The sequence below is a fragment of the Lepidochelys kempii genome, chromosome 2 (genome assembly GCF_965140285.1).
Source record: "Lepidochelys kempii isolate rLepKem1 chromosome 2, rLepKem1.hap1, whole genome shotgun sequence".
NCBI classification, from domain to species: Eukaryota; Metazoa; Chordata; order Testudines; family Cheloniidae; genus Lepidochelys; species Lepidochelys kempii.
This window is the reverse complement of record NC_136381.1, coordinates 41,860,238-41,879,093: the sequence shown is the minus strand read 5'-3', so window position 1 is coordinate 41,879,093 and position 18,856 is coordinate 41,860,238. Positions and strand designations below refer to the sequence as shown.

The following is an 18,856-nucleotide window of genomic DNA, read 5'->3' as shown; positions in this document are numbered from 1 at the left end:
AAATTCTTAGCAACACAGAAGTTAGTTGAAAAAGCAAATAGTACCATCTAATATTTTTTTAACAGTGAAGAAAATAGCTTGTGGATGTAGCTTTAACTTTACCTGAAAATGTTAGACTACCCATGAGGCACGAGGATGTATACATCTTAATTTGTCATCTAGAAACTTTAGTCACGCTTACAGAATAACTTCTAGGATGGAGCATCTGAAGGAAATGTAATCACTATTTATATTGGAGAAACAAATATGCTTTTAGTTTTTAGTTGAACATTTGGGAAATCACAGTAGAAGAAAAATCAATACAGGTGCTGATAAAACTGAATTATGACAGTGCAGTGTATGCTGCCTATTGGTGCTAAGAAACAATGCTGCCAGGAAACCCAGGTGAATGGATTCATTAAAATGTGAGGGTTTGGAAATTGTTCTTGATTTTGTATCACTCGTTGCACTGCGTGCTTTCTCAGAATGTGAATAGATATAAGGGGAGTTGTGACTTATCTTTTGTCTGGGTTATTTTTTGGAAACTCTCATCATCAGCATCCTGAGTAAAGCCCCAAACACGCCACAGAATATTAAACATAATTTCTAGCAGTGTGGCTGAAAATTGTTATAATTTGAAAATGTGTTTTTTGTGTCTGCTCATACTTTTAAAATGTATTATTTTTTGTGACATTACAGAATGCTAATGGACAAAACAGAAATAATTATGCAAGGTCTGGGCTAATGAGTCAAAATGAATATATCCTACCCAGAGAGGATGGTATAGTACATTAAACATAGACTTCTTTGGCCATCAATCTGGATTCTGCCAACTTTCTATAATTCCAGAGTACTGAGCCCCATGCAGTAACGCAAGAAGGGCGGTACAGTCCAGTACGCCGTACCAGTAAGATATTTATAGCCGGTACTCCGTCCTGGAAAGACACAGGAGGAGCTGTACCACCTACAGCCCCTCCAAGCAGCTGTGTCTCCTGAGTGTTGTCTGGGGTCTGTACAGCAGCCCTGCAGGAGGACAGGGCTCGGGGCGGGACTGCTCCTTTTGCTGCTGCGGTGCTGGAGAGCCCTGCGGTTCAGAAGTCTCTGGCACAGCGGAAGAAGGACAGAGCCCTCCCCAGGTAATGTGGGATGGATCATGGGGAGGGGAGGAAGAGAGCGTGGGGCCCCAGGCTATGGGTGGGGTGAGGAGGAGTCATGTGGGGAGGTCACGTGCCCCCACTTTAGCTGTGCAGCGTACCGGTAAGAAATGAATTCTGCTTGCACCACTGGTCCCCTGTAATGTAACTGTGTATATCTTTTCAGATGAGAACTTAAATTGAAATCACGTTAGCTCTACATGGACCTATGAGACCCTGTGGAATTTCTTGTAAGATCAGGGATTTACCTAAGCACCTTTGGCCAAAATACGTTCTTACTTCCTTGTTGTACATCGTGCTGCCTCACACTCAGATGGCTGAAATTTAGTGGTGGGTGAAGTAGCTCTCTTTGCCTATAGGCACAACACTGCTGTTATTACTTAGGCAAAATGCTATTAACTTAGTTTAATCTTTTCAACTGAATACAGAGTTTTGACCGAATAGGGCTGCGGAACTGGGATGGTAGGGTCTGATTCAGCAAAGTATTGAAACGTGCTCTGCTGAATCAGTACCACAGTTTTTGAATAGTATTTTGAGCCCTTTAGGAGAAAGCTACTAAACTGATTGAAAAGGACACCATCAACTTACAAATCCCAGTTCTGTCTGAAAATGATGTACTCACTATAGTTACAAGTAACAATGAAGACTGTTGTAGCTCAAAAAATCCTGAGGACCAATAATTGTGCATTTTACAACAATTTGTGTTTAGTCACTAAAGACAGTCAGTCTCGCCTCGTATTTGTGCAGGTCTCTTATCCCCATTGTGGCATAAAAATATTTTAAAAGAAATAGGAAAATGTGATTAGAAAGGTAAAGAAATTTGGTTGGAGAAGGGGGCCTCAACACTTCTAATACTAAAACTACTTTAGTTCGTTCTAAAATTGATGGTGTTCCTTAAATGTTTGTTCTAAAGGCAGAGTGTTATCAGTGTAGTGTGTTTCATTAGTGTTGTCTAGATTGCAAGAGGCTTTTTTATAGACTTATATGAAAAACATTGAAAAGATCTGTCCAAGTCATCAAGTTAATTCCCTAGCCATTGGAATTTTTTTCCTCAATAGTATTTTCTAGTGTTTTTATCCAGTCTGGAAGAATTTGAGAAAGTAGCATTTCTCTTCTGAATTCTTGCTAAATGTGTGAAAGTGTGAGATTAGTTTAATGTAAACATACTCAACTCTTACAAATTTTATGCTTAATTGCTAAACACAGTACTAACATTTCCAAGAGTGAGGCATTTTTAACATAAAAAAAAAATACACTACTCAGTAAATGGTCAGTATGTATGTCCATGATCTGGTCTGAAAGCAGCAATAAAATCTGTCCTTCCAACCATACCTTACTAGTTAGGAAGTTCATAGAAACAAGAGTTAGCTTCAGAGTTTTCAGCCTCTTCAGAGTCCTGCCTAATAGTCATGGCAGGGTCTCACTGCAATGTTAATGTTTGTCATTCCAGTCAGCATTGTATAATTGTGAGACAAATAGTTATAAACAGGGACCACTAAGCATCCATATTGTATTTTGCACATTGCTTCAAATGGCTTCTTTGAAATTTGGGAATTCCCAAATACATCTGAAATATAAAGTGCTAAAAGCGCTAGTTACTGATGTACAGTTTTGGTCCATAATGACTCTATTGCCTGGTTCTGTTTTGTTTATTAAAAAATCAGCAATGGCATGAGACAAGATAAGATGTCTCATTCTGGTTTTTGAAAACTTTGAGCAAATTTAACGCTGATGTAAACAGGCACTTCAGTGAAACTATTCCTTGTTACATGAGTCCAGAATTTGTTTTTTGTGTTTGCATTATTTGGTCAGCAGATAGCTAAGTGAAAGAGTTTTATAGCTTACATTGTATACAATATTTAGGGTGTATTGTGTGAGAATTTGTAATTTTTTTTTGTCTAATTTGACATCTTTTGTTGAACTACTTTTGCTTTATAAATGAGTTGAGTTCATGCTACCATTTTCAATAATGTTGTTAATATGATGCTTACGAAAAATGAAGGAGACAAGCATTCTGCCAAGACCAGAGCCAGGCTTTGCTACTTATGTGGAGGTCTAACTTGAAGGTGTTCAGTGAAGTCCATGTAATAAAATGATATCTTTCCCAGACCATTTTATATTACACATGCAAAAACACTACATTAAAAGAACATTATTAAGATTACGTAGTTATCACTCAAAAATTAAGGAATAGCAGAATTAAGATTGCCTGTGCAACCTTAATTCAGCCCCCTTGTGCATATTCATTATGATACAGTCTTTCGTTACATGATCATACTATTTTCTCCCCATACAGGTCCCCTTCCTCATTCAGTGCACAGGATGGATAGTGCTCTGGGAATGAATCAGAGTGGGTTATTGAAGGAGGTTGTTGTCCGTAGGACCTCTGCTTCATTTGTTGCAAAATTTGGATGGTGTATAGTGAATGAGGCAGCGGGTTGCAGACACAGAAAGGATGAGCTCCTGGTGGAAGCAGTAGAATGCTGCCCTGGGTAACTGGATTCTGTCCCTGCCTCTGCTACAGAGTTCCTTTGTGATGTTGGGCAAGTCACTTAGACAATGCTTTTTACAGGCAGTCACTAATGGTATGTTCCTCATTTTCTGAGTGCCTAACATGAGACCCTAGGTTCTGATTTGCAGAAGTGCTGAGCACTCACAGCTGCAACCGAAATCAATGGGAGCTGCACCTTGAACATATACAGTGATATATAATTAAGGCTATGATTTAGTCATGGGTACTTTTAGTAAAAGTCATGGACAGGTCATGGACAATAAGCAAAAGTTTGAGTGCCTGACTCTGCAGCCTTAATGTTCTTTTAACTTTGTGTATAATTTCTTAGGGTTTTAAAAAAAGCAAACTGAAAACACAAATTCCAACTGTGGCATCATATTGACATCCATTTGGACCATCAGCAGACTTGGAACCTTTACATCCACTGTACCACCTCTGTCATATGAGCTAATGCAATAATTGATAGCAATAGTAGATTGTATAGCTCATCCCCCCAAGAGGATGACACTTTGCCACTGAGTTTCAGAGATATTTGCTGACAGCAGAGGAATGGTGAGGCTCAGGAATCTTTGGTTCCATTCATACCCTGTCCTTGTCATGTGTCTTCCCTACATGTGGCTCTTTGTTCCATTCCCACTTTCCTTCCCTAGCCGTGCCCAGTCTCTACTTCTCAGACTTCTCATCCCAGCCCCAATCTTCTTGTCCAATAATCCTAGTTTTTCTCCTGCACTCTGGTTCCTTTTTGCATCTGTCTCCCCTTCTCCTGGCCCCTAGTTCCAATGTCTTTGCCCAGCCAGACCAAGTCTCCCCAACCTTCTCATCTCAGTCTCTTCCCCCTTCCATTTGTGTCCTTCCCCATCTCCTTGCCCTGCCTATCCCAGTTTTCCTTTCTCCCAATAACTGCTAAGCTCCTTGTTGTAATCGGTTCCTCCCTCCAGCTCTTCTCTCCTTTGCATTTGAATCAGGTACTTTCTTCCTCCATGCTGCCTTGGTAGCACCAGGGCTTGCACTGAGACCACAGGAGAGTGAGTGTCTTTCTGCTGTCAAATCGGGTGCCTGGAGGTGGCCCCAGCAGACCAGAGCTGCAGTTAAAGGGAAAGTCCTGCCTCAGCCCCAGGCAGGAGCATGTCCGCGGCAGATGGAATTTTGGGGGGAATTTAGCTGTAAAGTTGTAATAGGACTCTGTTGAGCATGTGATTTTTTAAAAAGTTTATAATTTGGCCAGATTTGGGTGCATTTTCTCAGGGATGGGGATCTGTAACACATAGGCCGTCTGGCTGCCAAGGTTATGACCCTGCTCCAACTTGTGGGGGTACTAGAGCTCTTCACAGAAAAAGTCACCAGAACGTAACAGGGATAAAATTATGTACTTTTCACTAGTCTCGTTGAAAATGGTGAACCATTTTGGCTGAAATTTTCCACAAAAACCAAACCAACCCACCACTCCCTAAGGCACACACTTGGCATGGAAAATTTCATCCCAAATAGTTAGTATGGCCAAGTTTATAAGCAACTGGAAACAAGGTCTTATAATGGGAACTATGTCCCCTCAGTGCTCTCTTTGATAAAAGAATGAGTAGAAACTCAGAGCTGAAACTTGCAAAGTTTCTTCTCTGCTGCTCAGGAGAGACATGGATGTGCTATTTAGTTCCCTAGAGTCTATTAACACTCATTTTCCCAGGACTCCAGATTGTGATTGGATTCTGAAGTTTTCTGAGACGGACATCATATTTATTCATGGTCTCAGGGTGTTAATTTCCCCTGAAGTCACTCATATGACTGCTCTTCAAAGACGTTCTTGTTTTCCACGCTGATGTTGACATAAATACATAAGGTAGTGAATTTAAATTTCAGTGTCTGTCACTTTTCTGTAAGATTGGAAAACGAAACACTTATTTTTGTGGTCCTGAATACTTTCCACTTTTCTTCCTGGTATAGTAGTCAGCAAGTAGCGATCCTCCAAGAACCCACTCAAACGCAAAGCTTTAGCAGTGACTTGTGCTTCCTATGGATACTCGGGATTATCAGGCACCTTGCTATTACCTGCCCTTAATGTGATGAAGCCTTGTTTATGCCTGCCAGAGGTCAGCTCCTACGCTCCACGAGCAATACAAGTAGTCCCCTCTAGGCCCCCCACTGGCCTCACTGTCTCTCTACAGCCTTGTCTACGTTTGAGGTGGCATGTAGAATGCTCCATGCTGCCAGAGCCTTTCACTGTGGCAGGGGAAGGCTCCAGCAGTGGGGAGCTGCAGAGCCTTTGCCTACATCTGGAGCCTTTCACTGTGTAATGGAAAGGCTCCAGCAGCGGACACTACATTGCTGACTGTAGATGTGGGAGGCACTGCTTGGGCACATAGAGAGCTGTGTTCTGGTGTGTCTGTACTCGCCTAAGCAGTGCCTCACTCTCTACACTGCTATTTATATCCCTGTTATCTGGGTGTGCAGTGTCTGTACTCTACCTTACAGGTTAGCAATAGGCACATTCAAACTCCCGAGACCTCCGAGCATCCCCCTGGAGTGTTCAGCCCCTGGTGCACTGGACACTTACAGTATTCACAGATTCACTACTTACAAAGAAACCGTGCACCCCAGCTTACCAGTTCTACCTCAGATACCCAGGCCACTTAACACACAGCAATTAGATCTGTGAAACAAGTTTACATAAGAAAGTACAGAGATCCAAGTAATAGCAAGTAAAATAGAGAGATCCAAGTAATAGCAAGTATTGGAAACAAATGGTTACAGATAAAAGAAAATCATAACTCATTCTAGACTGGGTAGATACTCTCATATCTTGTAGATTAACGCTCACCAAAATCCTTGCAGCGTGTTACAGCCAGGTTGACTGATCCTGCTTTCATGAGACACGTTGTCAGCTTGCCTCCTAGGTGAAGGACCCAGAATGTTCCTTTGCTCCCTCCACAAGATGTACAAGTTCCATCCTTTGTCTTTATTCACAAACAGGACACCGCTTGTTGTTGATTTCATCTTGTAGATTTCTCAACCTCTTCTTCTCTGGCTCAATATGCAAGTAGGCCTGCATCCTGAGACATACCATACACAAATGACCAGACCAGGAGATAGGTGTCTGCTACCTCCTGTCTGAAAGGAACATTTTCAAGGTAGATCACCTGGTGCCCTTCATTAACTCCAAGACTTTAAGAACACACAAATTTTAGCATAGGTACATAACTCCATAAGTATTATCCGTACATCCATTTCTGAACGATTATGACAACTAGTGGGCTACTGGCTCTCGGTAGTGACCTCACACAACACCCTCCAGTGAACTATTATGCATATATCTGACCCAGGGGATCCCTGTAAAACCCTATGTGCCCTCTTCCGGTTGGCATCAAGGGTCCCTGGGTCACAGTGACCTTGGCAATGTTAAGTCTAGCCTTGGCAGAATACTTTTTTTTTATTTTTTTGCAATTTTGATGATTAATATCAAATTTTATTATTTTTTTAAATGTTTAACTTTTTACTTTTACAACTGTGGGAAATTAAGAAGGGGTAGGGTTGGGGTTAGGGCAGTACTGATAGTGTGGCGGCCAAGGGTTCCCAGCATTGACCGTGGGCCTGCAAGGGGCTCCCTGCATGACTGAGGGGCCCCAGACACTGGAACACAAGGTGTGGGGAGTCTGTGGTCCTGACCTGGCACAGCAGAGACCCCCAGCCAGGCTGAAAGAAGAACAAGCCTTCAGCTGTGGGGCAGGCCATCCGGCTGCTGAACAGTTCCTGCCTGGTTAGGGATCCCTTCTGCAGTAGAATGGCCTCCCCCACAGTCTAGGGCTCCTCCTCCTTGTAATCCTGGCTGGGGGTCTCTACTCTGTCCCACCAGGACCACAGCCTTCCTTGTGCTTGCAGGGTTCAAGAGTTGCTGGCCCTGTGGTTGTGCAAGGAGCCCTCTGGAGCGCTACTGTCACAGCCCTATTCACTCACTCCTGCAGAGGGCTCCCTGCCCTGCCACAGGGCCAGTGACACCTGATCCCTGCAGGCACAAGGTGCTCTGAGAAAGCTGTGCTCACCTGACCTTTACAGATGGATTTTTTTCCATCAATTTCAGTGTGTCAGCTGAAATCAATGTTAGCCAACATTTGTCATTTAAATTGAATTCGGCCACACTAGTTAAGACAGAATAACTTCCCAAGCGAACAAATGTGAGACAGTCAGATGTGCTGATCTATTGATACAATGGTTATAAAAGTATACGAGGTTACCGTTAAAGTTTTGTGTTAGAGTACAAGTTTGATCGAGTTGGAGTATGTAGAGCTTTTGGATATCTATTGGAGGGGAAGTGAAAGTCTTAAGGAGGGTTGGCATGCGTCATCAGTAGTGTTGTAGGCAATATGAAGGTGGAAAGGAATACATCAATCTTTTCCCTCAACTTCTTATTTCAACCTGCTGCAACCTTAACTGCCAGTGAATATAGTTTTATTTGCTAATAATTAATTACACAAAGTGTGCTCTGTTAATAATCCTAGACTAGTTAAAATTAACTGCAAAATTAGATAATTAACGCAGTCTTTTTTGTTGTTGTAGCCCTCACACTGGGTGGCAGTGGTACCAATCTGATGTGCCAAAGATTCCTACAGCTTGCATTTCAGTGGAAGATGCCGAAATGATGGCACGGATGTCATCCCGAGGCACCAGGATTGTTGTGACCCTGAAGATGGGAGCCAAGACCTATACCGATATTGTTTCGTTTAACACTGTGGCAGAAATAGTTGGGAGCAAGTACCCAGAACAGGTTAGTGTGAATCTGGAAAAAGAGTGACTCATATTTGAAAACTAATAACTTTCATTTGCCGGCCTACTGCTGTCTGTACATCTTGGCTTTATTTGCTTTCAAAACAGCAGGCCAAATTCAGCCTTGGTGTAAGGGAGAGTGTGGTACACCTGCATAAGGACTACTGGGCTCTAAGGTGCGAGAGCTCAGGTAAAATATGGAACTTGAACTGATCCTCTTTATTTTCAGCTATGTCACAAGTTCATCTTTATGAAAGGGGTGCATTCCTTATGTGGATATTTGCCTTTCACAAAAAACAAAACAAAACTGAACTATGTTAACAGAGGTTAAATCCTAATGCTAGTAAAATAAGTTTCAGTATTTTAAATGACAAGTTAGCTGGTGTCAAAATAAAACAAGCTATATTTGGCCATGTAGTGCCCTTGAACTGCCTTGATCATTTACTGATCTGGTAACCTGCATTAGGTCTTCTAGTCAGTGTGAATAAATGAAGTCCTTCTGTAAGTACAAAATACTTTGAAGAGAGGCTGTAAAGCCAAGCAAAGATAAATATCAGCTATTGAATTAACTTAGTTTTTAACATAAAAAACAATTAGCCCTTTAATGAGCTCATTGGTTCTCATCACCACTGTATTTCAGTGGAGTTACTCCAGTGTAAAACTAGAGTAATGTTCTGGTGAACCTAACTAACTAGCTGCAAGTTCAGTTTAAATGTTGCTGATTTGAAATTGAAAGCTACTATCTCAAGATTTTTTTTCCACTTTCTCTATTTTTTAATTTCCAGTTTTTATAGCTTAAAATCAGCCAAACCAAATTTGTAGTGGTAGAAAACTTGTGCCTGAGATGGGGCCTTTTAATGCCAAGTTACATCATGGGATACTTTTTTTGGTTGTACATTTATAAAGGAAATGCAACCTTTAACTATGGCCGCACTAGAAATCCCTGCTAAAATCAAGCTACGAAGCCAGAATCCTTTTTTAAACTTCAGTTTTCTAATTTTAATTAAATATAGGAGTACTATATCTTTAGTATAGTCCTTTAAAAAAATCATACTTGTTTCATATTTTTATTTGCTTTAATACTGTTTTGTCCTTTTAATAGTGTTTCAGCTACGGCTTTGAATTATGACAGCTAGGAACCCTGGAGAGAAGTTAGTGTAACCCTTTTTCCTGCCAAATGGTGAAGCTTCTGAAAACTCTGCAATGACCATTGTGGTTGAGTGGTTAATATGCCATCAGTTATGAATTTAGCCACATGAAATGCAACCTTATTGAACAAAGTCTTAACTCTTAAGATTGTTAGCTGTATCCTAATTTATGTCACGTGACTTTTTAGCAACACTTCTGAGTAGCTATTGTATTTATCCTTCCTGAATCATACTTGATGTACATAAAAATTATAGTATTTTACTGCAAGCGTTATAATATCAAAAAATTTTAACCTAAAAGATTTAAAGTAGAAGGCCCATGTTTATTCTCTGTGGCTATCTTCACTTGTCTCTTTCACTAGCCCAACAAGAGACATTTCTTGAACTGAGCAGCAAAGATTTTGGTGGAGATTTAGCCACAAGATCCCCGCTGATGTTAATGGGAGTGGTGGCATATACACCTTTAAAATGTAACCCAAGAAACAGAAAATAAAACAAGTGAACATTGAGGGTTTTCAGTACTTGTTTTTCACAGGAAGTTAATGCATGTTTTGCCATACAAATGATACATTGTTACTCTGGTAAAAACTGGAATCATCTAACTATTCATGCAATCAAATGCAATGTAGAATTAAACTCTTAGGATGCACTTCATGCAAAAGAATCTTGGAATGCATTAAAAACTCAATGGAATAGAAAGGTGCTGTTTTTGTGAGCCAAAGTCTCAATTAAAGTTTTGCATTAAAACAATAGCAAATTTAGCCTTCTGAACCTGAGTGAGAAATCAACAGTGGGTGACATAAGTATTATAAAAGCTTCTAAAGCCATATGTTTTGAACAGTAAACAGGGACGTTCAAAACACCACCATTAGCAAATGTGCAACTAGTTGGGCACCTAAGGTAGAAAATTTAAGGTATGTATTTGTCTGTGAAGATCACTGCATGATGCAAAGCCAGTCTGATGTTGTGCATTGTAATGTGTATCAGTGTTTGTACATTAGAGATTTTCGTAACAGTAGCTGTGGTATAGACTAGAGTTTAATACAATGCAATGGGAAAAAATGTTAACATAAAGTTAAGGTTGCTTGGCAATATGATACCCCTTTGCAGAACACTGAGTTGAGCAAAACTGAAATTTATGAACACCAGGAGATGTGATGTTAAGGTTGCCCAAGCAATCTTAACTCAGCAATGCCCCTATATGCCCATTAACACGTGTACCTTTACTTCGCCAACCCCACAACTGCTGAAAAGTACAAGCTCTTTTCCTCCTCTTACAACCCATTCATTCTCACCTACAGGATTCCATCTATTAAAAGGACAAAAAAAGGAAAATTTAATTAGGGTGGGTCTGCAGGATGGTTAGGGTGCGTTGGCAGACCTAGAAGAGCAGGAAGGGTGGGCTTCAGGAGGTTGGCATGCAGGAAGGTTGGGATGCAGTGGGGTTGGGGTGCACTGGCAGACCTTGAGGTGCAGGAAGGATGGGCTGCTGCAGGGTGGCTAGGTGCACTGGCAGACCTGGAGGTGCAGGAAGGGTGGGCTTCAGGTGGTTGGTGTGCAGGAAGGTTGGGGTACAGTGGGGTTGGGGTGCACTGGCAGAGCTGAAGAGTACCATATCTCCTTCACTTGAACTCCTAACATTCTCCCCTCAAGAAGCATTTACATGTCTAATTTTTCTCCCAAACACTTGGATTACATTCCCCCAGAATGAAATTGCCACCCATTATTCACAAAGTGCAGCCACCTCTCTAGCCACTCGGTTCAAAACTCTTTTGTCTTACATGGGGGATTGTGATTAATTTATCCTTAGATACGTTAATTGAAGGGTGAGTTCACAGCCATCAAGATGTTTGTGATTCATCCAGTCATTAGTACCTCTCAGTTTAACAGTACAAGACAACAGAAGAAAACAGGGTTGGTTTTTTTGGAGGGGCACAATAACTTAGGAAACCCTTGGTCAAATTACTTCAAATTTGAATCACTAGCCCTACCCAGAAACCCCTATGAGGCACCCCAATTTTCAAGGCAATCTGAGTAACCGTTTGGATTTTAGAGCAGTGGTTCTCAAAGCTGGTTCGCCGCTTGTTCAGGGAAAGCCCTTGATGTGCTGGACTGGTTTGTTTACCTGCCGTGTCCGCAGGTTTGGCCGATCGTGGCTCCCAGTGGCCGCGGTTCGCTGCTCCAGGCCAAAGGGGGCTGCAGGAAGCAGCGCAGGCCAAGGGAAGTGCTGAACAAGTGGCGGACCGGCTTTGAGAACCACTGTTTTAGAGCACTTATAAAAATTGAGTTTAAAATGCAAAAAATAGCAGGAATGGAAACCCTTTGGCCTTTTTTCCATATTGGCTCTTACACACTAATATATGTACATTTTCTTAAATACCATTCTGAGTTTGGGTCCCCCAAATATTTAGTGGGTGCCATGTACTACCTTGGGTAAAACTTGATAGACTGAGAGCTTTTTGATCCGCATCACTACTATAGTTTGATCTCTAGCTCTGACCAAACTAGAAACTTTTTAAAAAATTGCTAGGGGAGTTGGCAGCTTTTATCTCCAGAACCCCTGGCTCAAATGACTCCACATTTGGAGCATCAACTCTACACTGAACCCTCCTGAGACACTCCAAATGTCAAAGAAATACAATGAAGCCTGTTGATTTTAGAGGACTTAGACAAATCCACTTTTAAGGAGATGATATGATGCCACCTTACCTGTAATAGTGCTCCTGAGCCATTATATAATGAAGTTACAGGTAATAGCTTATTAAATCTTCTCAAAAGATTTGTAGCTTTTTTTTAAAGGGTCACCACAAACCTAAATCATACTGGTTTGAAAATTTTATCTACTATTGTTACATGAAGCTGCGAGAATGGATAAGACAGAGTCTGTTTGGGCCAAAATCACTTTGGGGAAGAAAGCTATTAGAGGTTCCCTTGACATAGTATTTGTGGTGTATGACAGACAACCAGAATCTGGTTTGGATGTGGATAGGAGACCTCTTTAATGTTTTTAATTAAAACAATACTACTGGGAATTGTGTGATTATGGGAGACTAATTTATCAGATATAGCTTGGAGGACAAGTGCTACTAATAACAGTAGGGCCCAGATTTTCCTAGGTGTGATAGCTGGCAGATTTCTTCACCAAATAGTCACTGAACCAACAAGAGGTGAAGCCATTTTAGATTCGGTATTAGTGAGTAGTGAGGACCTCATAGAAGAGCTGGTTGTAGAAGACCACCTTGGTCTGAGTGATCAGGAGTTAATTCAGTTTAAACTAAATGGAAGGATAAACAAAAATAGATCTACAGCAAGGTCCTTGATTTCAAAAGAGCTAACATTAAAAATTAAGGGAATTAGTTAGGAAAGTGGACTGGACTGAAAAAACTCAAGGATCTGAATGTGGAGGAGGCTTGGAATTATTTTAAGTCAAAGTTGCAGAAGCTATCTGAAGCCTGCATCCCAAGCAAGGGGAAAAAAATTCATAGGGAAGATTTGCAGACCAAGCTGGGTGAACAAGCTTGTGAAACAGGTGATTAAGAGAAAGCAGAAAGCCTACAAGGAATGGAAGATGGGGGGAATCAGCAAGGAAAGTTACCTCTTTGAGGTCAGAAAGCATAGGGGGTAAAGTGAGAACTGCCAAAAGCCACGCAGAGTTGGACCTTGCAAAGGGAATGAAAGCCAATAGTAAGAGGTTCTATAGCCATATAAATAAAAAGAAAACAAGGAAAGACGAATGGGAGTGCTAAGCACTGAGGATGGGGTGGAGATTAAAGATTATCTAGGCATGGCCCAACACCTAAACAAATGCTTTGCCTCAGTTTTTTAATGAGGCTAGTGAAGATTTTAGGGGTAACAGTAGGGTGGCTAACAGAAACGAGGGTGTGGCGGTAGAAATGACCGCATCTGAGATGGAAGTCAAACTCAAAGAGCTTAATGGGACTCAAATGCGGCTAGCCGGGGCTCGACTCTCTCCGGGGCGGTGGGGAGCCACACCGGCTCACTACACACAGATAATGTTTGGGGAAATTAGTCTGGCTGCGGGAGTCTCCCTCGGCGGCCCTTGCGGCAACTGAAACAAGCACCGTAAGCCCGGGCCCTATGTCAGGGCGGGGCAACAATAAGTCAGGTGCTCAGGCCCTCCAGCAGGGGCTGAACAGTAGCAAACAGTATATAGAAATAGGCCCAAGCCCTGGGTCAGGGTGGGGCAAGTAAATCAGTAGCTCCGGCCCTCAGACAGGGGCTGAACAAATAGTTCAGTGTTAGCAGGCCCAGGCCTCTAAAGGACCTGGGAGAGGAGGAGACTGCCACCAATGAGTTGGGTGGCAGGGGGGACGCAGGCCCTCTCACTCCAATGCATCCCAGCCCGGGGCCCTAGCAGCGGCAGAAGACCCGCTGCTGTGTCAGACACTGACATGAGCTCTGGCAGTGTTACAGCCAGACTAGGGTCGGCTGTCCCTGGGCTACTTCCTAATCCCCCCTCTTCGGGTACCTGGGTCCAGGCGGTGTCCTCCAGGGCGTCCAGAACCATGGGTTCCTCAGGGCAGCTGGCAAGCGACAGGCCCAGCAACTCCTCCGGGTAGCGACTGCAGGGCAGGTCCGGCAACTCCTGGCATGCACCTTGGGCCGCAGGGGCTTCCCAGTCGTGGGCCAGAGTGGAGGCATCTGGCCTCTCCGGCAGCTGGGCCCCCACTGAATTCTGAGGACAAGCTTTTATACTTCCGGGTCGCCGCCTGACCCTCTGAGGGGCGAGCTCAGAGCTCCCTGGCTCCACCCACTCCAGCACCCAGATGGGCTTGTCCCTCTCCAGGGCGGTGGGAAGCCACACCGCCTCACTACAGGGACTAAATCAGGGGCCCTGGATAATCTCCATCTAAGAATATTAAAGGAACTGGCACATGAAATTGCAAGTCCAGTAGCAAAGATTTTTAATGAATCTGTAAACTTGGGGGTCGTAATCTATGACTGGAGAATTGCTAATATAATTCCTATTTTTAAGAGGGGGAAAAAAGTGATCCAGGAAACTTACAGGCCTGTTATTAATTCCCTAACCATGAAGATGCAAAATAGTCAATCTACTGAAAAGTTTTCAAAGCAGAGTACTCATAACTTTCCCACATACTCATCCTTTGATAACTTGTGCATACTCTACTTGATTTTCCAGTTAATAAGTGGAGAAAAATGCTTGTCTGAGTACGGTGCAGAGAATATACATTTCAAATGGCTCCTAATTCTGTGATCTAGTATAAATACTGTACAACATAACAGAAGGGTATCATTCGCTTATTTAGGACCATGCATAACAGTTGCAGGACTGCTTCTCCCTCCTTTTTGCGCCTTTGTTTTTACAGAATAAGTGTGGCTCTACTTTGAGTATTACAAGCATAAAATGTATTAATAAATACTTTATTCCACTTAGCCAAATTTTAGATTGGACAGAACTTTCTAAGTGACAAATCCTAGGAATGGCCTGAATTACAGTGATGCTAAGATACTGGAACATGAAGTTCCTTCCCAATAAATGATTGATATAACAGAGTCTGTTCCACAAGGGAAATAGCATTTTATATACTTACGCATTCTTCCTCTTCTCCCTACTTAAAAAAAACAGTCTTCTCCTGCAATTTGCAATACTGGGAAAAACTCCAGGGAATAACAGAACATGAAAAATGTCCATGTTTTGGATCTGATACACATACATAAATGCATGCATGTAAAGACTGGAACCTTTGAAAACAGGGTAGTTCACTGAAGGTATATAACCCTCCTCTTCAGGGTATTGTTTTATGGGCTGTCATCAATTCTAAATATGTTCACAAAATGTTTATCCATTAGCCCTTTGATGTGGCTTCCAGTAATCCATTTGATCAGACCAAATCATGCATATGATAAAAATGTGAGTAAGGACATTTTACAAGTCTGTTGCCATGAAGCTGTGGATTCCATTGTTAAATTTTTGCACTGTGGCTTTCTCACTCCTCTCATTCAGTTACCATATTCAAATGTTTGTAAGCACTGTTTCTAAGCACTGCCATTTGGGCCTCTTTCCTGTAGCAGTATACTGAGACTTTGCCCCTACCTCCCTCTAACAAGACTTTGGCAGTTAATTTCAGTCATCACAAGGAGGTGTGGCTTTTTGAAAGTGCCAATTCATCACTTCATAGAAGGAACAGCCTAATAGCAAGAGGAAGTAGAGATGAAAATGTAACTAAATGAGCTAATATAATCAGGGTTTTTTTAAATTTTTACTTTAAGATTTATGTTCATGTTAATTCCCAATGAAATGAATGGTACCCCTATTTTTTCATTTCTGTGGGACTTGGGCATGTCACCAGGATTAATATGAAGGCAGACAACTAAATATTGACAAATGATATAAGCTCTTGTATACAAATGCAAAAAGTCTAAATACTATGGTGGGTAAACTTGAGTGCCTAGTATTAAATGAGGATATTGATATAATAGGCATCACAGAAGCTTGGTGGAACAATGATAATCAATGGGACACAGTAATATCAGGATACAAAATATATATGAATGACAGAGAGAGTAGGTTGTGCTGGTAGGGGAGTGGCACTATCTGTGAAGAAAGCATAGGGTCAAATATACTAAAAATCTTAAAAGAAGCAAATTGTACCATAGAATCTCTATGGATAGAAATTCCATGTTTGAATAATAAGAATATAGCAGTCGGAATATACTATCGACCACCTGATCAGAATGGTGACAGTGACTGTGAAATGCTCAGGTTGATTAGAAAGAGTACAAAAACAGAAATTTCAGCTATCCACATATTGACTGGAAACATGTCACCTCAGGATGGGATGTAGAGATAAACTATCTAGACACCGTTAATGACTGTTTCTTGGAGCAGCTAATCCAGGAACCCACAAGGGGAGATTTGATTTAGTCCTAAATGGCACACAGGCTCTGGTCTAAGAGGTGAAAGTAGCCGAACCACACGGTAATAGCGACCATAATGTAATTAAATTTAACGTCCTTAGAGGGGGCAAAATATCAAAGAAACCAACCACAGTAGCATGTAAATATACAAAACTATACAAAAATGAGGAGGCTGGTTAAATGGACATTAAAAGGAACAGTCACAAGAATTAAATGCCTGCAAGCTGCATGGAAACTTTTGAAAAACGCCATAATAGATGCTAAAACTATATGTATACCCCAAAGAGTCCCTCCCCCCAGCAGTAATAGGACCAAAAAATGCCACCAGGGATACACAGCAAAGTAAAAGAGGTGGTTAGATACTGTGATGGGGGACTCTACTCACCGCCAGGCTGGCACCTCCTCCAGGCCACTCTGGGGATTAGCTCATGAGGTCGATGCCCCTTCCCATGGCTGCACGCCGTCACTCCATCTCTCCCTCAGGTCTGTAGCCCCTCTCACTCCAGGAACCACAGCATCCTCTTCATGACTCAGCCCTCCAGCCAGATCACCACTTACCTTCTCTTCTTCCGGGGGATTGGGGAGAGTCTCTTCTCTCAAGCAGGCTTAGGCTTATGCACTGCTCTGCTGGTGCCACTTCACCAGTGGCTGGCTGGGGAACCCAGACCCGCCCTCTACTCCGGGTTCCAGCTCAGGGACTCCAGTCAGCAGTCAAGGTCTGTTCTAACCTGTACCTGCTGCATTTCCCTGAGCCCTTTCCTAACCTTCTGGCTCTCCCTCCCTTTTCTCGGTCTGCCAGCCTCACTACTCTCTCCTCCTAGAGAGCAACTGCAGGCTACATGTCCCTGCAGTCTCCAAATATTCCTCCATCTTCCCCGGGGTGACTGCAGCCTTTCCCAGCAGCCCCCTTCTGTTGCCAGCTTCCTGGCTTATACAGGCCCTGCCTGTTCCTGTACAGATGAGCTTCTTCTAATTAAGGCTTCTCTCATAGTCTTAATTCCCCCCAGTGTGCCACCTACTAGGCTAATTGGTCCCTCTGGCCTGCCTTAACCCTTTCAGGGCAAGTGTGGGGAGAACACCCCATCACAAACACAAAAAGACATTTTAAAAATTGAAAGTCGAATCATACTGAGGAAGATATAAAGGAACATAAACTCTGACAAGTCAGTGTAAAAATATAACTAGGCAGGCAAAAAAAAAAAAAAAATTGAAGAGCAACTTGCAAAAGACACACAAACTAACAGCAGATTTTTCTTTTTAATACATTGGAAGCCAGAAGGCTGCCAAGCACTCAGTGTGGCCACTGGATGATTGAGGTGCTAACGGAGCACTCAGGGAAGATAAGGCCATTGCAGAGAAGCTAAATGAATTCTTTGTATAGGTCTTCACTGCAGAGGATGTAAGGGAGATTTCCACACTGAGGTTGTCTTAGGTGACAAATCTGAGAAACTGTCTGAGATTGAGGTGTCATTAGAGGAGGTTTTGGAACAAATTGATAAATTAAACAGTAATAGGTCACTAGGACCAGATGATATTCACCCAAGAGTTCTGAAGGAACTCAAATATGAAATTGCAGAACTATTAACTGTGATATGTAACCTATTGCTTAAATCAGCCTCTGTGCCAGATGACTGGAGGGTAGCTAATGTAATGCCAATTTTTAAAAAAGGCTCCAGGGGCAATCTTGGCAATTATAGGCCAAAAAAACTCTAACTTCAATACCAGGCAAATTTGGTTGAAATTATAGTAAAGAACAGAATTATGATCCAGTTGATACAGTGTATTTGGGCTTTGAGTTTAGAAAGGAGACAACTAAGGGAGGATATGATAGAGATCTATAAAATTATGTCTGGTGTAGAGAAAGTAAATCAGGAAGTGTTATTTACACCTTCTCATAACACAAGAACCAAGGGTCACCCAATAAATTAATAGGCAAGTAGGATTAAAACAACCACAAGTAAGTACTTCTTCATACAATGCATAGTCAACCTGTGTAACCTGTTGCCAGGAGATGATGTGAAGGCCACAAGTATAAATGGGTTCAAAAAAGAATTAGTTAAGTTCATGAGGATTGGTCCATCAATGGCTATCAGCCAACATGATCAGGGATGAAACCCCTCAGGGTGTCTCTAAACGTCTGACAGGGAGAATCTGAAACAAGAAGACGGGATAGATCACTCCATAAATTGCCCTGTTCTGTTCATTCTCTCTGAAGTGTCTGGTGGTGGTTGCTGTCAGAAGATAAGATACTGCGCTACATAGACCATTGTTCTGACTCACTATGGCCATTCTTATGTTCTTGTGTTTTTAATATGATGGATCTTATGGGGAAAAGATGGTTTGTGATGACAGTAATGCCTACAGTTCATTTCAAAAGAAGGTTGGGTTGTCACAATAAAAACACCAAGCAG

The 18,856-nt window shown here is 42.1% G+C and overlaps 1 protein-coding gene across 5 annotated transcripts in view; it reads left to right on the top strand.

Moving 5' to 3' along the window:
• The window catches only part of CPQ (carboxypeptidase Q), a 263,180-nt gene that overhangs the window by 85,638 nt on the left and 158,686 nt on the right, over positions 1–18,856 (top strand). For all 5 annotated transcript variants that reach the window (XM_073330508.2, XM_073330507.2, XM_073330509.2 and 2 more), the window contains exon 4: positions 8,191–8,398. In XM_073330508.2, the coding sequence (XP_073186609.1) occupies positions 8,191–8,398 (208 nt within the window). The remainder of the gene's footprint in view (positions 1–8,190; positions 8,399–18,856) is intronic.